Source organism: Telopea speciosissima, chromosome 7 (assembly GCF_018873765.1).
Source record: "Telopea speciosissima isolate NSW1024214 ecotype Mountain lineage chromosome 7, Tspe_v1, whole genome shotgun sequence".
NCBI lineage: Eukaryota > Viridiplantae > Streptophyta > Magnoliopsida > Proteales > Proteaceae > Telopea > Telopea speciosissima.
Window position 1 is genome coordinate 28,881,380 of NC_057922.1, and position 27,375 is coordinate 28,908,754.

At 40.0% G+C, this 27,375-nt stretch overlaps 1 protein-coding gene and 1 long non-coding RNA gene across 2 annotated transcripts in view; one reads left to right on the plus strand and one right to left on the minus strand.

The window, feature by feature from the left end:
* On the plus strand, nucleotides 1-14,131 carry LOC122667706 (superoxide dismutase [Cu-Zn]-like). The gene is made up of 8 exons (XM_043864099.1): nucleotides 1-73; nucleotides 808-899; nucleotides 1,949-2,050; nucleotides 2,152-2,247; nucleotides 2,458-2,489; nucleotides 2,592-2,667; nucleotides 13,839-13,892; nucleotides 14,030-14,131. Exons 2-8 carry the CDS (start codon nucleotides 821-823, stop codon nucleotides 14,050-14,052), a joined length of 462 nt encoding a protein of 153 aa, XP_043720034.1. The 5' UTR covers nucleotides 1-73; nucleotides 808-820; the 3' UTR covers nucleotides 14,053-14,131.
* The window catches only part of LOC122667711, a 23,059-nt gene continuing 7,765 nt past the window's right edge, over nucleotides 12,082-27,375 (minus strand). Inside the window, exons 2-3 of the long non-coding RNA XR_006333841.1 lie at nucleotides 20,870-20,872; nucleotides 12,082-12,107 (exon numbers count right to left, since the gene is read on the minus strand). This is a non-coding gene — a long non-coding RNA (uncharacterized LOC122667711). The remainder of the gene's footprint in view (nucleotides 12,108-20,869; nucleotides 20,873-27,375) is intronic.

Consider the following 27,375-nt stretch of genomic DNA (forward strand, 5'->3'; position numbering starts at 1 on the left):
CTACCAGTGTTTTCGATCAAGCTTCTCTCTCCTCTGTCTCTCCCTGTTTGTGTCTGTGAAGGGGTGTTCTGAGGTGAAATTTTGCTTCTCTCTCTTGTTCGTTTCCTTTTTTTTCTCGCTTTGTTATTGTGAATTTGATCTTTTAGATTGTGAACGCTGTTTTGATATGTAAGATTTCGGGACTTCGATCTGATTCTTCGACCATCGTATGCTCTTTTATCGTTCATTTCCACTGTTTGCATCTTTCTTTCATTGTCATTTCTTCTTCAGCTTCAAATGAACGCTGATCTTTTACGTGCTAGTAACATTTGTGTAGTGATGTATATTTTGACCCTTTTTTGGGTTTTTTTTTTTGTAATTTGTCAATTTCTTCTGTCTCATTTCGTCTGGTCTCACTAGTCTGGTGCTGGGCTTTGACTGCTGATCCTTTCTTAAGAATAAACAAATGAAGAGAATCTTTTTGTTTATTTACTTGCAGCTTTTAGGAATTAAATTATTCAAATGCTTTTGCTTCTGTATGAGGCTTGGTGATGTTGGCTTTTTCTAGATTGTAGGTTTGATTGGCTATGTTCAGACCTGTTGATGTTTCGCAAAGCTTCCCTTTGGATTTTTTAAGCTAAAATTTCTCTGCTTTTGCTTTCCATAATAACATGTGTTAAATTTAAAACTCAACCGTTCTGGAATTTTTTTATAGGAGCTTTCCATTAATTTTCATCATGTTTTGCCAGTATCATTCTAGTATCCTGTTTAGATTTCTTCTCATATACGTTTATTGCTCCAATTGTGGGTTTTTTTTTTTTTTAATAGATCACACTGAACAATGGTGAAGGCTGTTGCCGTTCTGAATAGCAGTGAGGGTGTCTGTGGCACCATCTACTTTACCCAAGAAGGAGGAGATGGTAGGATAATTTACATTCAATCATGCAGTTTAATATTGGTCATATTACTGTTCATTGGTTATAGCTTTATCTTTCAATGGTGTATTTGCTAGAGTAGGCAGGCATTGCTTAGGTAGTTTAACATGCTGCACGTTGACCTAGGACTCTCTAAAGAATATATATATATACAGGCACACACCTTGTCACCAAGGTGGTTGCATGAGAAGTTATAACCTTCTTTTGATTATCTTATTCCCAAAATTGATGTTGAGGAAAAAATAATTTGGAAGTGACTGAAAATGCTGTGTCATTGTCCATGTGAAATGACAAGATTTACCGTCATTGAAGAAATAAGTATGTTATACTAGAAGGACAAAAAAGTAAGGTTTTCACCAACTTTGGTTACGACATGATATATATATATTGTGCCTTTCATGGTCTAGTGTAGGTTCTTGTCCCTAAGGGACCTCTAATTCTGCCATGTGGCGAGATTATGTGCTGATTTCAAATTGTTGGATAGAGGGGACTGTCTAGATAGGGCAGATGTCAAATTTCATACTCAACTTCAACCATATGCCCCATATATCGGCATGCATCCACATGTATGTCCATGCACACGTACCATACTCTGAACAATACTGTACACTCCCATTTCTTGGAAAATTTGAAGCCCTGTTTCGCAACTTGGCAAACTCCATTTGGTCTGAAAGTTGACATGTGAACTAGGGACCTAGGGGTATATTTCTCCACAAAATTTGAGCACCATCCAATCATGCCATGTGGTAGAACAGGTGACTGAGGAGAAAAACCTCTCCATGGCCTTGAAGAAACATACTGAGTGTAGTTTAAATTAGCTGTCCTAGTACCGAACTCTGGGCACGTGGTGTCTTCTTATGAAAGAATAGTGCAATGCCTAAAAGAATACCAGTTGTATGCCTATTGAGACCCTTGCTTAGGCTTATGTTATACTTGTTCTGTCTAGTCATGTAGGTGTTGCCTTTATTATTGGTCCCTATATAAAATTTTATAAAGTTGAATCCATGTTTATTTTGGTTTCCTCTTTAATTCAGGTCCGACTGCTGTGACTGGAAGTATCTCTGGTCTTAAACCTGGTCAGCATGGCTTCCATGTTCATGCTCTTGGTGACACAACAAATGGTTGCATGTCAACTGGTATTGTGCACTACCCAATGACACTCATTCTTATCTAACAAGGAAGAAGAGATTGGCATGAACACTGAATTATTTCTATTGCTTGTGATTTGGATTTGTAGGACCTCATTTTAATCCTGCTGGCAAGGTGCATGGTGCTCCAGAAGATGAGCACCGTCATGCTGGTGACCTAGGAAATATCACTGCTGGTGCAGATGGTATGAATTCTTCATTTTTCTTTTTTAAGTATGAGTCAATAAAAATTCAGCATCATCATTATTACTGTTATTTATATTTTTGTTAATTATAGAGGTTGGGCATGGGGGTGGGGTTTTAATGGTTTAACTTAAGTTCCAAGTCAAGTTAGATGGCTTTAAGAGACTTTGTCTGCCACCTGAAGGAAATTTTATGGGCTTATTTTGTTTCAGGTACTGTCACTCTCAACATTTCTGATAGTCAGGTAATCTATTGCTTGCATTTCCACCCTTTCAAATCACAAATGTCTAATATATGGCATAACATAACTGAAGTTTTCTTCACAATCTTTTGTTTATGGTTATAGATTCCTCTGAGTGGACCAAATTCAATAGTTGGAAGGGCTGTTGTTGTCCATGCTGATCCTGATGACCTTGGAAAAGGTAATCTTCATTTTTCTTCACTATAATTGTTGTTTCTGTTATCTGCTTGCCTCAGGCACTTTTCTTTACTTTTTTTTTTTTTTTGGGAGGGCGGGGGGGACAGGAGAGAACAGGTAATTTAAGCCTGCTTATGGATTCTTACAACTTGTTGATTAAACCAGAGTTCATAATTGGATTGTCTTTCTGTCTGTTTCATACAGTGGAAGGGGCTGAACTGATGCAAGTTACAAAATCCTTTTAAAAACTTATAGTCAATTCATGAAATCTGACCCAAGTTTCTGATCATTTATATTTTTCTGATGGGGTATATTAGCCACGAAATCAAATGAATGAGGAGACTACCCAGTGATTCATGTCCTGTCCAGGAGTGAAGTATCATGAAGGCACAATTTGGTTAAACATTAACTTTATCAACAAATTCTGCTTTAGGACTTTGTGGAGTCTGCTTATTGTGCTCAACAAGCGAGTAGAGTTCTTATCATCCATATTAAGTTGGTGCCATCTCAAATAACATTGTGAAGGCCCGATTATATGATGAGAAAGAAGTGTGGACCATGATGGACTGAATGCTGAATTGATGTTGAAAAGCATTTGATCATTTTTCATCAATTATCGAAGGTCATAATTTGCATGATGGAAGACTTACACAGGATTTTTGGATTGTTGCTCTAGATACACTGTATTAGTCTTACCTGAACATTTCAGTAAACCAGGTAACTGTTTGGTAGGTTAATTTCTACTTTTAGGAAGTAATTGTTTCTCTGCAGCTTCCTGTCTTGCGGGAATTATGTGGCTGTAAAAATCTAACATTTGCTCAAGATATCAAACTCAGGAAGTATGAAAAATAGCCAAAATGGAGTTGAACATTCAAACATATACATCTATCCCCACATTGAAGGTGCTCTGTTGACTACAAATTATTTGGGTATAACCATTGATGTAAGTATAATGATCAATTTTGGGACCATGTAGTTGGAGAAAAGAGACTGCCATCATGGAAGGCTTCAATCTTCGTTAGGCAAAGTCTAACAATTTATTATGTTTCTATATGTATGTTTCCTAATCAGTCAACTCAGCTCAGCCTTGTCCCAACCAAATGAGGTCGGCTACATTGATCTTTTTTTTTTTCATTCAGCTCTATTCAAAGCCATACTTGTTACTAGTCCTAAGCTATGCATGTCTTCACTCCTCCTGAAGTCATTTACGGTTTACACCTGGCTCTTTAGCTCTTTCAATCTGAATTAAATTACCCCTTTGCACTAGGGTGTTCAAAGGCCTTTGTTGCACATGTCCATGCCACTTCAAACAACTTTCTCGCAACATATCGTTTATTTGAACTACTCCTGAATCATCTCTACTTGTTTATTTCTTATTGGGAAAATTACTTGGACACCCCTCGTACTATGGCCATTTTGCTTACGATTACCAACGTTTGAAACAATTACTTGACACCCCCCGAGACTTGACGGTGTTAGTCTGTTGTTAGTGTTTAAATAAAAATGTCTATTGTACCCTTATCACCTATTTAATAAAAACAATAAAATTAAAATTACCAAAGTACCCTTCTTCTTCCTCTTCTTCTTCTTCTTCTTCTTCTTCTTCTTCTTAAACCCTCATACGAATCCAATCAACAGGGGTGCAGGTATTAACTCACCTAAATCGCAAGTCCAGAGTACCTACATCTGAATCTGTACTTGGCGGTGACAATGGAGTTTCAAATCTGACGCACTATTGCATCAGATTTGCAACAGTGGGAGCTTTAGCAACAGTAGCTTCTTCGATGATGACGAATTTGAAGCCGCTGAAATCCTGCTTCAACTGCCGCAGCTGATAGCCCAAGAGAAATATGGATTTGGTTCTTCGTTTTCGTTCTCTTGGGGTGCTAATAGAAGGCGATCTGCAGCCGATTCAAACCCATTTGTTAGTTATATTGGGCCAGAATACCGTGGGGGTATTCTGGATTTTTTTCCTTTATTATTTGTTAGTTTCTTATGTGGTTTAATCCCACATTGCTTATGTAATTATTTTTACTATTTCATTATAGTTATAAATACAATGTGCTTGGGATGAACTAATCATCCAGGCATTAACCTAATTCAAATATGTTTCTACATGGTATCAGAGCAGATTTCGAACTAGGGACACCAATTTTTCTCGTTTTTTGTTCTTCTTCTCTCTCTCGATCTTCTTCTCTGCTAGTTCTCTCCTTCTTCTCCCTTATTCTTCATTCCCATATAGGGCAGCACTGATGAGGTAATCATGCGATCCAGTTGCTGCCCCCATTGCCTCTTTTATGACTTTTAATTCTGTTCGATAGACTCCAATCAACACTTCTTTGTGATATTGGTTCTTGATTCCTTCTTGGAGATTGCTTCTACATCGGATACAAGGGCTCCTCTCCTCTCTTTGAAGACCAGGAAGGCCGCGAATTGTTGTTTTATTGGTTCGAAATTATTCCTCAAGATTGAAGACTTCCTTGAGATCGATTCCTCTATTATCAGGGTTCTTTTCAAAACCCTGACATCTATCGATCTTAGAGTTATTGCTGCCCACTGTTGCTGATTTTTTGCAGGTGTTTTCTTCACTTATAAGGGCTCCTTCGACAGCTATATCAGCTTCTACAGATCTGTTTTTTGGTGTGTGAAGACCTTGAGATCGATCTCATCATTACAACCTAGGCTCATCCATCGATTCCATCACTTTAGGGTTTTGTTCAAAACCCTAAAAACCATAATCGATCAAGGTTCCTTTTTGGCTGCTGGTTCTATTTGTTTGGGACTATACTTGAAGTTGTTTGGCCTTCTCTGCTGCCGTTATGGGTGACTCTACCAACTCTACTGCTACTTCTGTTCATGATGGCAATCACAAGGCAGATTATCACAACTTTCCACCTAACCCCATCAAACTGGATGGCTCAAATTACCGTCTGTGGTCCAGATCAGCCTCCTTTGCCATTGCTGACCGTGGCCTCACTGACCATATTGATGGCACTATTGTTAAGCCTAGTGATAAAGGCCCTGATCAGACCAAGTGGCTGGCTAATAATGGTGTTCTCATGTCCTACCTCATAGGCTCTATGACTTCAGCTTTACAGCATAATTATCTTCTTCTGGATACTGCCGACCAGATTTGGGCTACTTGCAAGGAGACCTACTGACAGCTTGGCAATGATGCCCAGGTTTATGAAATTCGAAAGAAGGTCCTTCACACTACTCAGGGAGACCTTTCTGTTTCGGACTACTATGCTTCTCTCCGCAGCCTGTGGCAATAGTTGGATCATTACTCTGATTTTCACCCCTCTACAGTTGCTAATATTGCCTCTTATAAGAAACATGTGGACAAGATCAGAGTCTATGATTTTTTAGCTGGTTTGAATATGAAGTATGATCCCATTCGTGTTCAAGTGTTGGGCCATACACCTTTTCCCACACTTAAACAATCTTATGCATTGGTTTTTTCTGAGGAGAACTGTAGGGCTGCCTTATTACATCCTCCTATTACTGACAGATCTGCTCTCAAGGCTGCTGCCCCCATCACTCCTACACCTATTGGCACTGCTTCTCTTGGTGATTCTACTACAGGGACTGTTGTTTATGAGCATTGTCACAAACAATATCACACCAAGGAGAGGTGCTGGAAACTTCATGGGAAACCAGCCGACTTTGAAGCAAAACGTGCTGCCAAGACCAAGACCAAGACCAAGACAAAGCCCAAGGCCCATCAGACTGAGACTGTTACTATAGACCCTACTATTGACCTTGGTCTATCCCAGGATGAGCTACAGGCATTGCGACGTATGCTGAGGTCTTCTGCTGCTGCTGCCTCTACTACATCAGCTACTGCCAATTCTTCCGCTCATTCAGGTTCACACTTTGCCCGGTCAGGTATTCCTTTTGGCGGTCATTGTGCTTCTGTAGCCTCCCATCCTTGGATCATAGATTCTGGGGCCACAGATCATATGACCGGTTCCTCTAGTTTGTTTCATCGATACTCTCCTACTTCTGGGAAGGACAAGGTTAAGGTAGCTGATGGTTCTCTTTCATCTATCCCTGGAAAGGGAATCATCAACTGCACTTCCTCCCTTCCATTAACTTCTGTTTTGCACATTCTTAATTTTACTACTAACCATCTTTCCATTAGTAGTATTACTCATGATCTTAACTGCAAAGTTATTTTCTTTCCTTCTCATTGTGTGTTTCAGGATCTGGCCTCTGGGAAGACAATTGGATTGGGTAAAGTGCACGGTGGGCTGTACCTGCTTGATGATGGTCGCTTCTCTCGACCACCATTACCTTCTCCACTACACCAAAACTCCATGGTCTCTTCTGAATTCTACCAGTGGCACTCTAGGTTAGGTCACCTCCTTTTAGGAATTTTAGTACATTTATTTCCTAGTTTGGTCACCCTACATACTAAGGATGATTATTTTTGTGAGGCGTGTGTTTTGGCCAAACAGACACGTTCAAATTATCCTATTTCAAATAAAAGAAGTTCTTCTTGTTTTGAGTTGGTGCATTCTGATGTTTGGGGCCCTAATCGTAAACCCTCTACTTCTGGCTATCGGTGGTTTGTATCTTTCATTGATTGTCATTCTAGGAACACATGGGTCTATCTCTTGCACACCAAAAACCAAGTTTTTTCATGCTTTCAACACTTTCATAAAATGGTCCAAACTCATTTTCAGGCTACTCTCAAAATATTGAGAAGTGATAATGGAACAGAGTATAAAGAATCACAATTTCAAAAATATTTGGCTGACCATGGAATCATTCATCAGACTAGTTGTGTTGATACCCCTGCCCAGAATGGTGTGGTAGAAAGGAAAAGCCGCCACTTGTTAGAAATGGCCAGAGCATTAATGTTTGCGAGGAATGTCCCGTCTCAATATTGGGGTGATGCGGTTATTATGGCAGCCTATCTCATCAATAGGCTGCCATCTCGGGTACTTCACTCCCGTAGCCCCTCTGATGTTTTAATTGGTAATTCCTCCTTTATTGTGCCTCTCAAGGTATTTGGTTGTGTGTATTATGCTCGAGATACTAAATCTCCCAGCAAACTTAAACCTCGAGGACTCCGTTGTATTTTCTTGGGTTATTCTCCAACCCAGAAAGGCTATAAATATTACCATCCCCCTTCCTACCGTACCATGGTTAGCATGGATGTTGTTTTCCATGAGTCCCTTTCTTATTATTCTTCGCAACCTCTTCAGGGGGAGAGTGTTGGTGAAGATGTGGCTTTCGAGATTCCTCTACCTGAGGAGCCTCTGGTTGCCTAGCCCTCTTTACGACCCACAACTGCTGTCCAGCCCCTTTTGGATGCTTCCCATCCACCCTTGGATGCTGCCCATCCTACTTTGGAGACCTCCCAACAACCTTTGGTTGTTACTCCCTCACCTAATGGGAATCCTTTACTGGGGGAGACCATAGAAAATAGTGTTGTTAATATTCCTACTCAGGGAGAACAGACTTCGGTCCGGAGAACTATTGGTGAATTTCAGAAGAGAATTGACAACTCCAACATGATCACCTATACAAGGGGAAGGTCCACAAGAGGGCAGTTGCATCCCACTATAGCACTAGTACCCATCCAATTGCCGGCTCCAGACACAGATCCTACATCTCCTGGTAATCCATCTCCTTCCAACCTACCTATTGCACTTCGCAAAGGTACTAGGACTTGCATTTTACATCCCATATCTCATTTTGTTTCATATAACTCTCTTTCTCCCTCTTTTCGTGCATTTGTATCTTCTCTTTCCTCTGTTTCAGTTCCTAGAAATTGGCAGGAAGTATCTACAGATGGAAAGTGGAAGACAGCAATGTTGGAAGAAATGAGAGCACTACACAAAAATAATACGTGGGATCTTGTGGCTCTTCCTCCAGGGAAGAAACCAGTGGGTTGTAGATGGGTCTTCGTAGTTAAACAGAAGGCTGATGGTTCGGTGGACAGGTACAAGGCGCGCTTGGTTGCAAAGGGGTTTACTTAGATTTATGGAGTTGACTATCAGGAGACCTTTGCACCAGTGGCAAAGCTCTACACTGTCAAGGTGTTATTATCTTGTGCTGTAAATCTTGGGTGGGATCTTTAACAGTTAGATGTCAAAAATGCCTTTCTCCATGGGGAGCTTGAGGAGGAGATATATATGGACATTCCACCTGATTTCTCTGATGACAGGACTAAGGGCAAGGTTTGTAAATTGAAGCGTGCCTTTTATGGCTTGAAGCAGTCACCCAGGGCCTGGTTTGGCAGATTTCATAAGGCTATGATTTCAGCAGGTTACAAGCAGAGCAATGCTGATCACACTTTGTTTATCAGGGCTTGGTGACAAGGTTACTCTTCTCGTAGTCTATGTGGATGATATTGTGATCACTGGTAATGATGATGCTGCAATCAGAGATTGAAAAATTCTTCTTGGCTGTGAGTTTGAGTTCAAAGATCTGAGTCTCTTAAAATATTTTCTAGGGATAGAAGTTGCTCGATCTTCAAAGGGCATCTTTCTTTCTCAAAAAAAATAAGTCCTTGATCTATTGACTGAGACAGGGCTACTTGGTTGTCATCCTTCAGATACTCCTATGGAAGCTACTACAAAACTTAGGGAGAAAGAGGGTGAGCCTGTTGACAAGGATGCCTATCAGCTGTTAGTAGGCAAACTAATCTACCTTTCCTACACACGTCTTGACATTGCAGTTGTTATGCGTTTGGTGAGTCAGTTTATGCATGATCCATATTCCTCTCATATGGATGCAGTCCGTCGTATTTTGAGGTACTTGAAGTCTACTCCAGGAAAGGGAATTCTTCTATCTGCCAATGGTCACTTGAAGGTTGAAGCCTATACTGATGCCGATTGGGTTGGTTCTCCTGACAGGAAATCTATCTCTGGCTACTGTTCCTTTGTGAGTGGAAACCTTGTCACATGGCGGAGCAAAAAGCAGAATGTTGTGGCAAGGTCTAGTGCTGAAGCCGAATTTTGCGCAATGGCACAAGGAATTTGTGAACTTCTGTGGCTTAGAGGGTTATTGCCGGATATTGGTGTTGCTGTCCATCTTCCAATGATGCTTTATTGTGACAATAAAACGGCCATTAGTATTGCTCATAACCCTGTCCAGCATGATCGCACGAAACATGTGGAGGTTGACCGACATTTCATTAAGGAGAAGCTTGAAGTTGGCCTCGTTTGTGTTCCCTTTGTGAAGTCTTCTGATCAGCTAGCTGATGTGTTCACTAAGGGATTGAGTAGCAAGCTGTTTCATCCTATCTTAGTCAAGTTGAGCATGCATGATATATATGCTCCAACTTGAGGGGGAGTGTTAGTTATATTGGGCCAGAATACCGTGGGGGTATTCTGGACTTTTTTCCTTTATTATTTGTTAGTTTCTTATGTGGTTTAATCCCACATTGCTTATGTAATTATTTTTACTATTTCATTATAGTTATAAATACAATGTGCTTGGGATGAACTAATCATCCAAGCATTAACCTAATTCAAATCTGTTTCTACACCATTACCTCCTCATCTTCCTTCATCTCCACCTCTGCTTTCTAACTCCTATAATAGCAGCAAATCGAGCCTCAAGGTCGAGTCTTCAAGTCCTATAACCCCTCTTTCCTTCTCTCCCAACGAATTCGATTCCAAGCCCGTTGTTGTTGTTGTTGTTGTCGCTGCCGTGGTAGGTCGCTTTCGTTTCTTCTTCTCATAAGGAATCCCTCTAGCTTTGGCTTGTTCTTCTCTCACTTCCCTCAGATAAATTCTCACAGCCCTAGCCCCAAACAGTTTCGACTTAGGACGTCCACCATTTTCCTCGTAAGCCGCTCTAAGCCGTCCTATGAGCGCGTCGAGACTCCCCCATGCCTGCCTAAGAGGACACGCGCATGGAACGGGTGGGTTTGGGTGACCGAAATAAGCGCAACCAGAGAGGTGCACCTTCGTCTTCCCAAACTGATCTAAGTATTTGAGGAACTCGATTACGTGAGCTTCACTGCACCTTGCGAGCGATAAAGGTGGTTTGTGGTTCTTGAGGTACTGTAAGAAGGTGTTCCAGTCTCTTCTCTTCTATGACTCATAACGACTCGGTGGCACTGCCGATGATCCATCTCCTACTCCACCGCCTGTTCCGGAAGGACCCTCACCTGAGTTAGGCTCCGATGCATCACCATCACCACCACCTGATGTCGAATCCATTTTCTTTTCCCTCTTCTGTTTGGTGTTGAACTTCTTTTCGTCTTGGTCCACTTGAAACCTGATGTGTGGGCTCTCTCTCTTTCTTTCTTTTACTTTGTTTGGGATAGTGGGATTTGCAGGTGGAGGGTGTGGTAGTGTGGTAAATTCAGGTAGGGATCTTTCATTGAAGGAAGAGAGAATTGGTAGAGATTAGATTCTTTTCTTTGAAGTTTGCTCCAGAGTATGAGAAGTGGTAGGGATCTTTCATTCAGGTATCTACATCTGAATTTGTTGGCCCTCTTATGGTAAGGACCTTCGAACCTAATCAGAGGCTGATTCAAGCTTTTGATGTTGTGTAATCAGTTTTCTCCAAGGGGCTGGCAATGCCCTGTTTTTCTGGTTTTTTTGGACAGCTTTGAATGTGAGATTATTTACAATCAGACCATCAATTATGTCTGATATTTTTGAACATTATTGGCTTACCTAAAAGGCTCCCTCGACCTTAGTTTGGTGTCAATCTGACACCTTGAGTTGCTGATTTTCTGAAACCACCCAAATTCCGGGTTGGTGATTTCAGCCATGGTTCCTGGTTTTTTTTTTTTTGGTTGCAGGAGAAAGAAGAAGAAGAAGAAAGAGAAGGGGGGGCAAATATGTCACTTCATTACACCTTAAGGGTAGTTTAGGCATTTATAAAATATTTAACCCATGGTAACGGTGACTGACTAACGGACAGGGCTACTTGAAAGAAATGGTAAACTTCAGGGGGTGTTCAAGTAATTGTCTCAAACATTGGGGAGACTAAGCAAAATGGCCATAGTACAGGGGGTGTCCAAGTAATTTTCCCTTTCCTATTTTATCTTTTCTAGTTTTATCACTCATCCATCTCAATATCCTCATTTCAATTACACAGAGTTTATATATAACATATCTTTCTTGCCAAGCATTCAGCTCCTTACACCATTTTCGGTCGTATAACTATCTTATAAATTTCCTTTTGAGTTCTAAAGGAAATTGTTGATCATACAACATTCCGGATGCACTCTTCCACTTTATCCATCCTATTCTAATTGTATGTGCACCATTATCCTTTATTTCTTTTTCTTTATTTATTATTGAACCTTGGTGTTCCTAAAATTATACTTTGTGCCATCTCTATATTTTCAATTTTCACCATCCCACTTTCAGTCCTATTGGTACTATAGTTGCCCACCATATACTCTGTTTTTGTTGTACTCATCTTAAAACCTTTTGATTTCATGGTTGATCTCCATAACTCCAACTTCTCATTTATCCCTACTTTTGTTCATCCACCAAAACAATATCATGAGCAAGGAGCATACACCAAGGCATCTGATTCGGAATGTCTCTAGTCAGCTCATCTATGACTAGTGCAAACCAATACAGGCTTAGAGCTGATTATTGATGTAATTTAATTGTAATTAAGTATTCATTACCCTGCCTCCCAATTCTTACAGTAGTCACTACATCATTATACATATCTTTAACCATGTACACTTATTTACTTGAAAAATATTTCTTCTCTAACACTTGCCAACTTAACTTTGTAGGAACTCTATTATAAGTTTTTTCTAAGTCAACTATATGGTGATCCTAAATCAGTGGAAAATAGAATTAAATTTGTAGGGACTTTCTATTATAAACTTTTTATAATTCAACCATATGGACATCTAATCTATTTATTTACATTCTCTAAATTTTTCCCTTAGTCTCCTAAGAAAATAAATAGCTTTTATGGTTGAATCTATATGTTTCCTAAAGCAGTGGAAAATAGAATTAAGATGGTTGAGAGGAATTTTCTGTGGCATTGCCCTGTAGGATACTCCAGAAGAGGAAGGTGGTAGCATGACTCAGCCAGTCAAGGATGTAATTATGGCATTTTTGGGAAAATGGCACTCAAATTTGAGGAGAATTAAGGAAGTTTGTGCTGGAAGTGACATATTCTAAATCATGGAGGGGGGTGGGTACTAATGCAGAGCTATGATATCATGTGATGGGAGTACGGAAAAATATGCCTCATGTGCTGAACTATGTTAAGCAAAATACTGATATATGGTAGTGGATGGGATGAAAGTTGGGTTCTGAGCAATTTATGGCATTTATTGAGCTCCTAAAGAATTAGATCAGTAACTTTATAGAATTTGCAGGAAAAGTAGCTTGAGTGGCTGGGTTCATACAAGTGTACAGATTTGATGAGGTTTTGGGTTTCTACTATCTGTTGAAATTCAAATGTTGATGCCACTGGAAGTTTTACTTCTGTTGAAGGGACTAGATATCTTAGTGTGGTGGAGGAGCAATTAAAGTTCTTAGTAAAATGGTGAAGAGTCTGGTGCTGGAAAACCTGTTTCATAGACTACCGTAGCAACTAGATAACCTTTTGCATTTTTGTCCATTTGTTTTGACCCTATGACCTAGAGTGCTTGAAAGGTTTCAGATTAATTGGGTGATGATGGCGAGTGTAGAAGAGTTGTAGTATGCTTGGAGCAATTGGCATCTTGAAAGCAGAGATTGGATAGTCTCTCACACCTTTTTGTTGTAGGACATTTTGTGGAAAGTGAGGAACAAAAGTACAGGAAAAGGAGTTGCTATTGTCTTTCCGAGGGTGCAGAATAAAATGAAATGGGCTTCTGCAATATGGTGGCAGTTTCTATTTGGTGTACTCCACTCAATTCATACTGAAAATTTAGGTGAATTTTGTAATGGCAATTCTCAGTAATCTCATGTTACTGGTGTTACACGGCGATGCTAGTTGTCAGTAATGTTTGTAATTTGTATATTTGCCTACTAGTAGTAGTCTTGACAGTAGTTAATGTAAATATTTCATATTCAAGGGGGGGGGGGGGGAGAATTTCATTGGCATCCTTCAGACTTCTAGTCCCTGTTCCATTTTAGAAGGCTTAAATTGGGGAAAATGTTCAATGTTATCTAAATTTTTGTTTCTGTTCCACAAGGCAATGCACTAACAACTTGTCTTTATCAATATTGTTGTTTTCAGGTGGACATGAACTCAGCAAAACCACTGGAAACGCTGGTGGCAGAATAGCCTGTGGTAATCACAGTTTACCCACTACTTTGTACCTAACTTTTGTTGCATAATCTTCCAGAAATGATATACTGAAGCATTTGTCCAACTTTAGAACTGTTACTGACACTCATTCATTGTTATTCTGTTTTTTTTGGTTCCAGGTATTATTGGTCTTCAGGGTTAATGAATGGATTGTGAGTTGTGACTGTGTCTCGGTTTAGATGCTTGACCCATGAAAATATCTGCTTATGCCATTTGATATAAGCTTAAGACACTAGTAAAGACCATATTGTTCTTGGGTTTTGTTTGTTCTCTGCTAGAATCGTAATTTCATGTTTTAGCACTGTTGTTTTAGAGTTCCCTTTTCTAAAATCGTATGAAGCCATATTTTCTAAGAAAATGAGAATTGAGATATATATTGGAAAAAAAAAAAGGAACAAAGCAAATCATGCAAACCTCCCTCTTGAAGTATTTCTTAGACATGCCTTTTTATGAGATTTGTGTACCCTTGAAATGTTGGATTTCCTCTCTTCTGTGACTCTCTGCCAGGTGAGCAAAGAGTGCCATCCAACGTAGGGTTGTAGGATTTCAAGACCCTTTGGTTTGAGTGGATAACTTGCTTGGTGGAAAATTATCCTCAGGTTCCCTGCCCTTCACAGTTCCCTAGTGCCTCTTTCCCTAGTGCCTCTAATAAGATGGAGTGTATCCCATCTGAGCAGTGTGTTTGGGCAGGGGAAAAGGTAGTCATTTTTGCCTCCTATGAGAGGAACCGTATGAACTGTACCCGACGGGAAATCTGAGAAGATAAAGATCTATTTTTTGAATCTTTTCTTTTCCCGACATCCAAACATAGCCTTAGCATTGGCTGAAGTGGCCACAATCTATTGTAACCTTAGATGTCGTATGTGGGTTGGCAGATTTGAATAAGCTGATTCTCCAGCTAATTAATCTGTGCTTCCAAGTGGTTGAGATGGGTGATGCACCTTATATTAGTTTCAAATTCCGCCAATGAAGAAGTTAACAAGCCACGTTTTTGCAGTGATCTACATGTTGAGATCAGGAAGTTCTCAAGTCTAAGGCTTCTTTAATTCATCATAGGTGACTAAGAATTCTATTTCCGCATGATTGAGAGAAAAAGTAAAGTGAGATAAATAAACAATTGGCCATGGGATACCAGTTTTATCCCCCAATAAAAAGGGTTGGGGGGGGGGTTTGGATCGATTCTCTCTCTCTCTCTCTCTCTCTCTCTCTCTCTCTCCCCTCTTTTGTGTTAGTGTCCCAATTCCTTTTGCCCCTGACCACCCATTTTACTGTAGCTTCACCCTAGACATTCCCAAGATACCTTATGTTTTAAGGGTTTTTTGTAATTACCCCTTCTAATGCTTAAAATTACAAACAGGCGTCATGTGGAACCCTCACTCTTTTATGATTCTTTACAAAACCTCAAATTAAATGGGAGCTTAGCAGAAACATGGGCAACAAGAAATGTGTTGCCTTAAAATAATTAGACAAGGCTTGGTACATGCCCCTTCATTGGCAAACAAGGGTGCTGTTACAGGACAGATCCGCGTAGTTAATGCCTTCAGAAAGCCAATAAAATGTTGGATAGGCTGAAGCTGGCACTCTGGAGAATCTGAATAGGATCCTCATTGGAAAGCAACTTTCTTAGTGAAGCTTCAGTGCTAGCTTGTATGGATAGTTGGAGCTCATGATATTAGGCTTAGAAGCTTGAATCTACCTTGGCCTAATAGAATCCCCTCGCTCTCTTATTGTCTCGCATTTTTTGAGTATATATGTGAAAATAATTGGACTTCCCTTCACTGGAAAAATAAAGTGTGTATAATGGCCAAAAGAAAAGTAAATTAACAATTTCTTTTTCACCAATCTAGGTCATGACAAGAGTTTTTTAGATACATGAAATATCATACTATCATACTATATTATAAAAGTAGGAACTCAAGAGTCATGGTAAATCTTTTCATACCAAAAATACCCTTCAACAATATCAATAAACCCAAAAAAATACCCTTCATTAATCGTTCTCCTACTTAGTAGATAAGGTATTTCCTTATCTTTTTTTTTTTGGTAAAAAGGTATTTCCTGATCCACTCCCTCATTCTCTCCCAAGAAAATAGGCTTCATCAATCGTTTTCCTCATTCTTTCCCAAAAAAATAGCCTTCATTAATCGTGAGTGGTTTACATTGAAATTTTCATTTTTTAAGGTAAGTGGATTTAAATTATTTAAGAAGTTAAGAATGAGTAGTAATAATGATACGACTATCAACAAAAAAAAATTTTAATTATTAATTATTACTTGAAATAAGTTTACATTGAAATTTCTCTTTTTTAAGGTAAGTGGATTTAAATCATTTAAGAAGTTAAGAATGAGTAGTGATAGTTATACGACTATCAAAAAATATATATATTAATTATTATTTTTATTATTATAATTAAATAAGTTTACATTAAAATTTCCTTTTTTTTAGGTAAGTCGATTTCAATTATTTAAGCATTTGAGAATGAATAGTAATAGGGATACAATTATAAAAAAAAAAGACTTCTCCATTCTTGCAAAAAATATATATATAGCGACTCTTCCTTTCTGCCAAAAAAATTTTCCTTTTTTTAGGTAAGTGGATTTAAATTGCTTAAGAAGTCGAGAATGAGTAGTAATAGGAATATGACATTACCAAAAAAAAAAAAGGGCTTTTCCATTCTTCCAAAAAAAAAATAGAAACAAGTCTTCCTTTCTAAAAAAAAAAAACAAATAGATTTTCAATGTCATTGATAGTCAATTAACTTGGGACTAATTTTACCATAATGTCACAAAAACAACAAAAAATTTACCCAAAAACCATAGTGGGAAGCCTATTAACGAGTGGGTTAGCCATAATTGATAGCCAATTAACTTGTGCGAAGCCAAGGTGTATCAATATTTACCCCAAAAAATCATATGAAAATCATAAAAATTTATAAAATTTATTTGAACATGGGTCCCACAAGATAAAAATTTTTTTTTACATAATAGTCGGTGCGAAAAAAAGAAAGACATTCTACCACTGAAATATACACCTTCTCACGTCTTTCTTCTTTCTAATTCAATATTGTGGGCTCCCCTATAGAATGATTTGTGATCCACCGAAAGTGACTTACCCCCTAATGCAAATATAATTCTAATACAAGCAGGCAGCATGCTCATCCCTCTCTCATAGTAGACAAATCATAAAATTTTTAAATACTATGATTTTTATAATGAGTACATCTAATCATGAACTTTGGTATGAAATTTACTAACATTGATAGCCAATTAACTTATGATTCTTAAAAGATTTGCAGTGCATATGTTTACTAGGGTTTTAAACTCAATATAATTTGTGCCATGCACGTGTTTGATACTATTTTGCATATTGAAAAAGTCTCATTACCTTATAAAACTAAAATAATTCACTCTCCAAACACTTAACAAATGCTTACACATGCGTTTTTACTATGTTTGTTCTTTTTTAAAAAAATAATGGACCAATCGTTTTCCTACTCAGTTTTCTCACTTTTTTTCAGATAAGTTCAATAAGAGATAATTATTATTAATTATAAATTATAAATTATAAAGAGAGAGTAAAATAATCCCATTTTTCATTGAACAATGTATAAAACCCCACTTTCCAATGTATAAAATAATCCCATCTTATCTTACCGGAAAAAAAAATTACAATATTATCCATTATTCCTCGAACAATTGATAAACCCCCACTCAATTAATTGTTATAATTTTGAAAATATCCTTCACTAATTATTAATTGTTAATTGTTATAATTTTCAGCTAAATTAAAAATTTTCTCCATTAATAAACCCCCCCTAATGCTACATTAATTATCCTTTATAAAAATTAAGGGACCAATCGTTTCCCTACTCAGTGTTCTCACGATTTTTTAGATAAATTCAGTAAGAGATAATTATTATTAATTATTAATTAAAAATTAATAATAAGAGATAATATTTGTTTATATAAATAATTATATTATTTAAATAAAACATCTAAAATGTTGGGTGTTCATTTCGGTGATTTATACATGAAAAAAAAGCAAACACGTGCATTTGCACGTGCAAATTTACTAGTATATATATGGGGCGTTGTTCTCTGTGCCGCAGCGAGCCTGCACACATGGGGTGGGCACAATAACCACCCCGCCCGCACAGCTGCCCATGTGTTCTGGCGCAGCACTGCGCATGCACTAAGAAGAACATTCTCCTATATATATATATATATATATATATATATATATATATATATATATATCATATCATACTATTATATAAATGCATAAACTCATACTTCGTGGCTACTTTTTCACTTGACCTCTTTATCTTTAATCTTTTTGTTTAAATATCCTTTATCCCTTGTATTCTTCGTGTCATTTTTTATTACTTTCCTCGTACTTTTGGTACCTTTAACCATATTTTTTATTTTTTTTAATCAAAAACCTATTTTCCCTGTCGATCCCAAACCCTCCATTGTCTTTCTTTCTGTCACGCCCCCATCCCAGACAAGGGATACAATACATTATAAGGGGTGACTAGGATGACGCGTGTCATCCTACTAAGCTGCCAGGATCACTGACACAGTGTCCCAACGCACAGTCATAACCAATATTAAAATAATATAATATCAGAGTGCGAAAAGGAAAATATTACATTCCAAAAGATCAATAGTTTTGCGGAAGCGTATAAAATCAATAGTTACAAGATGATCAAAGCCTAGATGATAAATACTGTAGTTAATCCATTTTTCATTACCATCTAATAATGATCAACAAGGGTATAGCAGTAAATGTTTATATATGGGTCTACGCCCTAAAATAAACAAAAGGGGAACAAGTCCCCAGAATTCTCACGGCCCGTAGGCACAATTTTCACAAGGACACCCGTTGCCATGTTCCTCTAACACAGCTTCCGGCTCCTCCGTACCTGCATCATAATCTAAAAATTGTGTACACGAGGGGGTTAGCTCTCCACTGAGCCAGTGAGGGGATGGGGATGCACAAACACACAATTCACATAGTCCAATGATGCATGCATATGTTAAGTAATTTTTCCACCTAACATCACAACTAAGTCAATGGCATATGCTACTGTGACAACTCGGGAGACACTGTGGGTCACTTAACTTATCGCCACAATGAAACCTCAATTGTCACCTGGGACCTACGCCGATCAAAGCCTCCAAGACCACTCAGTGGCGACCCGATAACCAATACTACCATGATCGGCCTCTCCCACCTCCACGAATCCTGTGTCGATTACCCAACACCTAAACCCCCGTTGGTAAGGGTCGTAGCATAAGGGTGTAAAATCCTAGCCACGACTACATGCAAGTCCTATCGTCCCGAGAGGTAATCCGGGCGCATCAACTTTTCATCTCGGTTTAGTGCCCTTACACAAGACGCGCACGGCGCACATAGCGTTCAACATGACATTCAACATAATTTCTTCATAAATATATATAGTATCCGGGGTTCCGGCACCGGCACCCACCGACACCGAGACCCATCAAAGTAAAGCATCTCCAATTAACATCATAACATTCATATATAAAAGTATGCAATATGCGCAAGTATGCTTAATAATTTGTAATGATAACATAATATACAATGCAATAATAATATCAAGCCCAAACAACCAAACCCACTCACAACGTATACGCCAAGCACTAAGATTATCAGTTGTCGTCTCGATCAAGCAATAAGCCACAAGATGAATATATTAACCTAAACAAAGAGTGAAATAAGGTTAAACGAGCGAAGGGAAAGGATCCCCAAAAGGTCTCCCATAATCACTTAAGTATAAGGTTTCAGAAACAAAGTGGTTGCAGGAGTGGTTTTATGCCCAAATTCTGCAACCACATGTAAATCCTAGGAAACCAGGGGTTCAGGACAGTTTTAGTCAAGGTCGGTTGCAGATGTGGTTTCAGAAAACTGAAACCGAGTGTAAATCCGAGCTTCACAGGGGCCTTCTCGAAGGTAATTAGGATGGTTTCTTGCAGTGTCTGAAACCACATGTAAATCCTAGCTAACCGGGGCTTAGGAAGGTCTCTCGCTAAGGGTGGTTGCGGTGTGGTTTCTCAGTGTCAAAACCACATGTAAAACCACATACCGCAGGAATCAAAAATTGAAGGGTTTCTTGCTAGGGATTCATTTTCCAAGGGGTTTAAAGGTAGGGGGGCTTCAAGAAAGCTTCCTCCTAGGTCCATTAGGGTTCTAAGACCTCATTAGGTCCATGTAATCCCATGGATTTAAGAGGAAAAACAAAGATAATCTAATTTATGACATAATAGGGTAGAAACCTTAAATTTCTCAAATGGAAAGAGATTGCTTAGGCTTAGAGCTTGTGATGGAGTGAAATAACTCCACCATAGTCTAGGTTTAGAGGTTCCAAGAGAACCCTAGGTCGAATCTCTCCCATTTCCCAAACCTCAAAACTCAAAATAGATGAAGAGATGTGGGTTTCAATGGCTTACCTTCCCCAATGTAGAAAAACTCCACGTAGAGGGCTCCATAAAGTGAGGTTCCAAGCCTTCAACCAAGCTTTTCCATTCCTCCTCCTTTTTGTTCAGTTTTAGAGAGGAAGGAGAAGAAGAAAAAGAGAGGGAAAGAGAAGAGCACATACGGTTGTGTTTAATCTCTCTTTTCTCAAACTAGAGACAAACTTCCTTATATTGAAAAAGAATAACTAATTACACAGGGGCCCCTGGCCTTATACAAATAACAGAAGAAATATAAAATACATGTGGTTATATACAAGAATACCCTTAAACTCCTATTCTTAACACTCCCCCTCAAGCTGGGTGGTATATGTCATACATACCCACTTGTTCAATAAATCAAAGTGATGAGTGCTAAGTCCTTTGGTGAAGATGTCGGCCACTTGTTCATTCGTCTTCACAAAAGGGGTCAGATGGTCTTTGACTCAATCTTTCCTTGATAAAATGTCTATCAACCTCAACATGCTTGGTCCTATCATGTTGCACTCGGGTTGTGGGCAATACTTATGGCTGCCTTGTTGTCACAATATAAACTCATAGGTTTGATAGCCTCAAATCCCAATTCCGAACAAGTCTCTTCACCACAAGGCTTCACACACCGTGAGCCATAGCTCTAAATTCGCCTCAGCACTTGACCTAGCCACCACAGTTGCTTCTTACTCTCCAAGTAACCAAATTCCCACCAACAAAAGTACAAGATTCCGAAGTGGATCTTCGATCGAAATAGATCCAGCCCAAGATCGATTGTATGCTTCGATCCTCAAGTGACCATTTCTAGAGAAGAGAAGACCTTTTCCAGGGCATGACTTTAAGTATCCGAGGATCCTATACACCGCATCAAGATGTCCCATTTTGGGTGCATGCATAACCGACTTACCACGCCAACAAAGATAGGCTATGTCCCGGTCCGGTAAGGGAAAGATAGATTAGCTTGCCTACTAATCTCTCGATATTTTTCAAAGCATCTACAAGGGGCTCACCACAATCTTCTCCTAGTTTGTGATTCTCGATCAATAGGAGAGAAGGTTGGTTTACACCCTAAGTACCCCGTCTCTGTAAGTAGATCAAGGACAAACTTCCTCTCGACAAACACTCGATCCCTTGCTTGGATCTTGAAACTTCAATCCCCTTAAAATACTTCAATGGACCAAGATCTTTGATCTCAAACGCGAGCCAAGTAAAGTTTAAGCTTTGTGATTTCGGTTTCATGTTCCCCGTGACCACAATGTCATCAACATATACAATAAGAGCTGTAATAGTGTTGCCCTTCCTTTGTATAAACAAAGTGTGATCAGCTTGACTTTGGATGTATCCATTCTCAGAGAATAGCTTGCCTAAACCTCTCAAACCAAGCCTTAGGAGATTGTTTAAGGCCATAAAGCGCTTCCCGAGACGACACACTTTTCCATTGCCACTAGGATGCTTGAACCGGGGGAGAGTGCATGTAGACTTCTTCTTCTAAGTCACCATGTAAGAAAGCATTCTTTACATCAAGTCGGTATAATGGCCAATCAAGGTTTGCAGCCATTGAGAGGAGTACCCGAATGGAGTTATGCTTGGCCACCGGAGCAAAGGTTTCGATAATCAATGCCATACACTGGTATAGCCCTTAGCAACCAGCCTTGCCTTATATCTCTCTACAGCACCATCGACTTGAACTTGACCGTGAATACCCATCTCGCATCCAACAGAACTCTCCCCTTTGGGAGTTCAACAAGATCCCAAGTGTGGTTCTTCTCAAGGGCCACCATCTCGGTATTCATTGCTTCTCTCCATTTTGGATCAGCCATGGCCTCTACTACATTCTTAGGAATAGAGATGGAGGAGATAGCCACTCGTGAAAGCAATACCGTAGGGGAGACAGAATCATAGGAGACAAACTTGGCAATGGGATTAGTACAAGCTCGAGTTCCTTTGCGGTGAGCAATAGGAAGATCTAAGTCTCGAGGGTGTAGGAGTAGAGGAAGGTATACCTGCCTCGGGATGAGGAGACGAAGGAGGATTTTGGCAGTCTTCTCAGATAGGGAGCCATGAAGGAGGATTTCTCTTGTCCTTTGTGTACACAAGTAGCTCCCCTTGCTCTCTGCTCACCTCTGCACACTCGGAGACTCCCCTCAACAACAAGATCCTCGGACCTTTTCTTTCCCTTGTCAATTTGAAATAGGGAAATAGGGACGAGAGAGGGGGAAGGAAATGATAGAAACTCAGGAGCCTCTTCAACCTCACTACTACGACACTCCCCCGAAGAGGTGACTGAAAATACGGGAGATGTTCAAAGAAAGAAACATCTTTGGAGAGAAGCCACCGACGGGTAGGAGGGTGATAACATGTGTAGCCTTTAGAGGTAGAGGAATACCCAAGAAAGATGCACTTCGAGGACTTAGGATCCAATTTAGTGTGGGCAGATTTGCTAAGATGGACATAGCAGATGCAACCAAAGACCCGGGGGAAGTGAAAAAGAAGAAGAAAGTAAGGGTAAGACCGCAAGAGGTACTTTGAAGTTCAAGACACTGGAGGGCATATGATTGATAAGAAAGACTGCAGTGAGTAAGGCATCGGACCAAAAGGTTTTTGGAACATGCATTGTAAACCAAAGAGACCGGCTACTTCAAGCAGTGGCGGTTTTTTCTTTCAAGCAACCCCATTTTGTTGAGGGGTATCAACACAAGCCACCTGGTGGATAATGCCACGGTCGAAAAAAAGGACTCCAAACCACCATACATATACTCTCCACCTTTATCGAACGGACAATCGAATACGAGTTTGAAACCGAGTGTAAACCAACTCATAAAAGTTTTTAAATGCAACATAGACATCACTCTTTTGTTTCAAGAGATAAACCCAAGTAACTCGAGAGAAGTCATCAATAAAGGAGACAAAGTAGCGGAAGCCACGTAAAGAAGTAACAGGGGAAGGGCCCCAAACATCAAGATGAACAATGTGAAAAGGTGAAATAGATCTATTGCTAGAAGATGGATAAACTGTCTTACAACTTTTTGCAAAAAGACAAGGTTCACAATGGAAAACATGATTGACAGAAAAGAGGTAAATAAATGTGGCAACATTTTTCTCATAACAGAAAAGGAAGGATGTCCCAAACGCCGGTGCCAAAGCAAAATGTCCTCCCGTACGTCCGCCATGTTGCCCACACACATAAGATTGAGCTATCGTCACGGGGAAGCACAAGTGTCCGTAACATATAATCCATCGCCTCACGCCCATCGCCAATCACTTTCTTCGTCACCAAATCCCGAAAAAGACAATGGGTAGGAAAAAATGTGACAAAGCGGTTCAAAGATTTAGTCAATTGGCTAATGGAAAGAAGATTAGTGGCAAAGTTGGGAACATGAAAGACAGACTTCAAAGGGATAAGTGGAGTAACTTGGACATCTCCTTACCCGAGATGGAAGAAAGGGAACCATCAGCAATTTTACCTTATCTTTTCCGTGAACAAACCGAGTAGGAGTTAAAAAGGAGACCTACCACATGTGATCCGTGGCCCCCGAGTCAATTACCCAGGGTGTAGTGGCGATGAAGTAGAGACCTCAGAGAGCAATGGAAGTAGTGGGTGCAGAGAGGAGGATCCATCCAAGTGTGCTACAATCCGACGAAAAGTCTGCTATGTCTTCTTTGGAGAGGGAGGATGAATCGACTCATGAACCCCAACATGGGCTTTAGGCCCATTCTTCTTCGGTCCTTCTGTCCTCCGGATGCGAGAGGGTGGTTTCCCATGAAGATCCCAACAAAACTCCTTTTATGCCCGGATTTGCCACAATAGTCACAGGAGAATCGGCCTCTACCAGCCCCCTTAGTGAAGGGAGGACGGTCCTCGTGGAGTGGATGAAACAAGAGCAGAGCGCTCAACGGGGAGTGGTCTCCATAGCACTTCTATGCGTCTCCTCACTCAGAATAACCACACACCTCCTCCAGGGAGGGAAGACTTGGTCGGCCAAGTATCTCGACCCGTATGGGTTCAAACTCGTAGTTAAGACCTCCAAGAAGGAACAGGACCCTCTCCTTCTCAAATAACCGATGCACTTTAGGCTCATCAACAGACACACCGAGATCTCTGTAGTGATCATACTCCTCCCAAAGTCCCACAACAAGGCTATAGTACTCAGAGATACTTTTGTCACCCCGACGTAGGCTAACAACTGTTGAAGAAGTTGATAAACCTTTGTAGAGTCCCCCACTCTATCAAAAATACGAGCAACACTATCCCAAATATCTTTGGCTGTCTCCTTGCTCATAAACCTTCTTCCAATCTCGGCTTCATTGAAAAAATGAGCCAAGTCATCACAAGGAGTTCTCGGTTTCCCATTTAGAGTAACCCGGATCATCAATGGAAGGGGCCTTAAAGCTCCCGGATATATATCCCAACTTCCCCTACTTCAAGGATAAGCTTCATTGACCGTGACCAATCCAAGTAATTGTTACTATCAAGCTTAACAATGGGGAGCTGAACATTTGGATTCTCATATGATAGAGGGATTGGCAAGGCTGTGTAACAGTGGGAAGTTCAGATGTCTCAACAGTTTTTTCACCCATTGTGGTTGTAAAACAAACACTTGAGAGGAGCAATCAACAGCACTTCAAGCAAGAACAATAGATTCCCAAGTAACAAAGAAGAAAAACAGAGGTAACCTAGACCACAAAGCTTGAAAAAGCTTGTAGAGCCTCACACAAACAAAAACAGCAGGGAATAGAAAAGAAAAGTCTTCCTTACCAAGAAACGACAGTGGGTAGTCCAAAAGCTCCCAAACAAAGCTCTAGTGAAGAGCTATTGCCAATCCCACACACTGGCCGCGGAAAACAGCGAAACAGTCCTGGCCGAGATTCACTCCCGTCCCTTGGATGCTCCCAACCGGCTTGAGATGACACAATGGGAAGAAAGGTAACCTCCAAACGAAACTAGAGCACTTGGTTGCTCTCCATTTGGATGAGAACCGAGAGAGAAAACAGATCTGTGAAGAACCGCAGTTGGAGCTCAAACTCCAAAGAACAACCAAGAGAGGAAACCACCTCTTGGTCCACTAAACACCCTTCTAACACCTTCAAACTCCAGGAAGAGTACGCTCCGATACCATGTTCAGTTTTAGAGAGGAAGGAGAAGAAGAAAAAGAGAGGGAAAGAGAAGAGCACATACGGTTGTGTTTAATCTCTCTTTTCTCAAACTAGTGACAAACTTCCTTATATTGAAAAAGAATAACTAATTACACAGGGGCCCCTGGCCTTATACAAATAACAGAAGAAATATAAAATACATGTGGTTATATACAAGAATACCCTTAAACTCCTATTCTTAACACTTTTCTCCTTCCTTCTTTCTTCTTTCCTTCTTTCTTCTTTCTTCTTTCTCCTTTCTCTCTTCTTTCTCTCCTCCACGATTTAGGTTAGATGGGAGAAGAAATGAAAATGAATGCTTCTCCCCCCCCCCTTTGTCTTATTTATAGAAAATGGGCTTGGGTCCTTTAAGTTAAATGGGTCAAATAGCTAAATGGGTACTTTAAGTTAAATGGGTCAAATAGCTAAATGGGTGGATCCAAGATAAATGGGTCATTAGGCCAAATGGATAGTTTAAGTTAAATGGGTCAAGAGGGCTTAATGGGTTGACCCATGGTCTTATTTAGGGTAAAGGAATGGGTTAACCCATCTTTGGGTCAAATAGAGTTAGATGGACCCTCAGGTTAAATTGCCACTTAAGCCCAATGGGCCTCTTAAGCTAATGGGCCTGCCCACTAATTATAATTAGGAAAGAACCTAATTAAAAGATGAGCCCACATGATATGGGTATAATTGCTCTTCACGCGTTTCCCCAGGGCAAGTGGGACCCACAAATAGAATATTCCCAACTCAACTAAAATAGCCCGGGCAGTCCAAATCTTGACCCGCACTTCGAGGGCATCGAGGGAAAGGGTAAATAAATAAACTTAAGGGCTAGAACTTACTATTTCCTTGTCATGGTTTGTCCCCATGACCCCGAATAGTTTCCTCCACAGTAAACCCGCGATCGTGGTCAATAATTTTGTAGTCGGTTTGACCACTAGTGAGAACAGCTCACCAAAGATACGTGGCGTGATAACCACACGTCACGGGAAAAATAAAAATTAATTATGATCCGGGGTGCGGGTATAACATCCTCCCCACCTTACAAGAAATTTCATCCCCGAAATTTGAGGCAGCTAGGGTCTCAAGTGAGAAGGGCTGTTGGATAACAACATCCCAAGTCACCCACATCTTGAACTAAGTCAAAGGTCGGGTCAAGATGAGGCAGTGCCTACGTGGCACAGCAAGTCAGGTTCCACAATTCTCTTTTCCTTACAGGGTCACATTACCACAGGGGTATGGTTCACAATAACCCTAGAAAAACAGGGTTCCAACTACTAAGTTAAGTCTCAAGGAACAGAGTTCCCTAAATCTTCCAGATCAGGTGATACCATTCTAGCCTTCACTACTCTGGTCAGTCTTGGGTTACAGGATTTAACCTGTCCATGTCCCAACATAGGGTTCACATTCTGAAGGCTTTCACATCTGGTTGTCTCATTACCTAACCCAACTTTAGAATGATTTGGAATATTGATGGAATCTCCTATTGTTCACTCCCAGTACGCGGAGGGAACGCATTTGGTGATCCATTACCCCATTCATATCTGTCGTTGGAGAAGGTTTTGTTACATCCTTCGCTTTTAGCTTTCACAACCTTTAAACCTATAACACGCTTATCCCACAGAAAGAGTCCACATCGTCCTCTTTCGAGAACCAACAACCTTTACTAGCTTTTGTCCAAGTCAACTCTTCAAGCAGTCTCCATAACTTAACCTATCCGGTCATTAAATTCATTATTCATTTCCCTAAGGTTTGGTCAACCAAGGTCGGGCTCCAACTAGTTTCACAAAGAAGGTCGAGGTAAGTCATACTTGTAGTACCGGAGAATCACTCTAGTCACACAAGTCCAGGGTTCTAAGGGA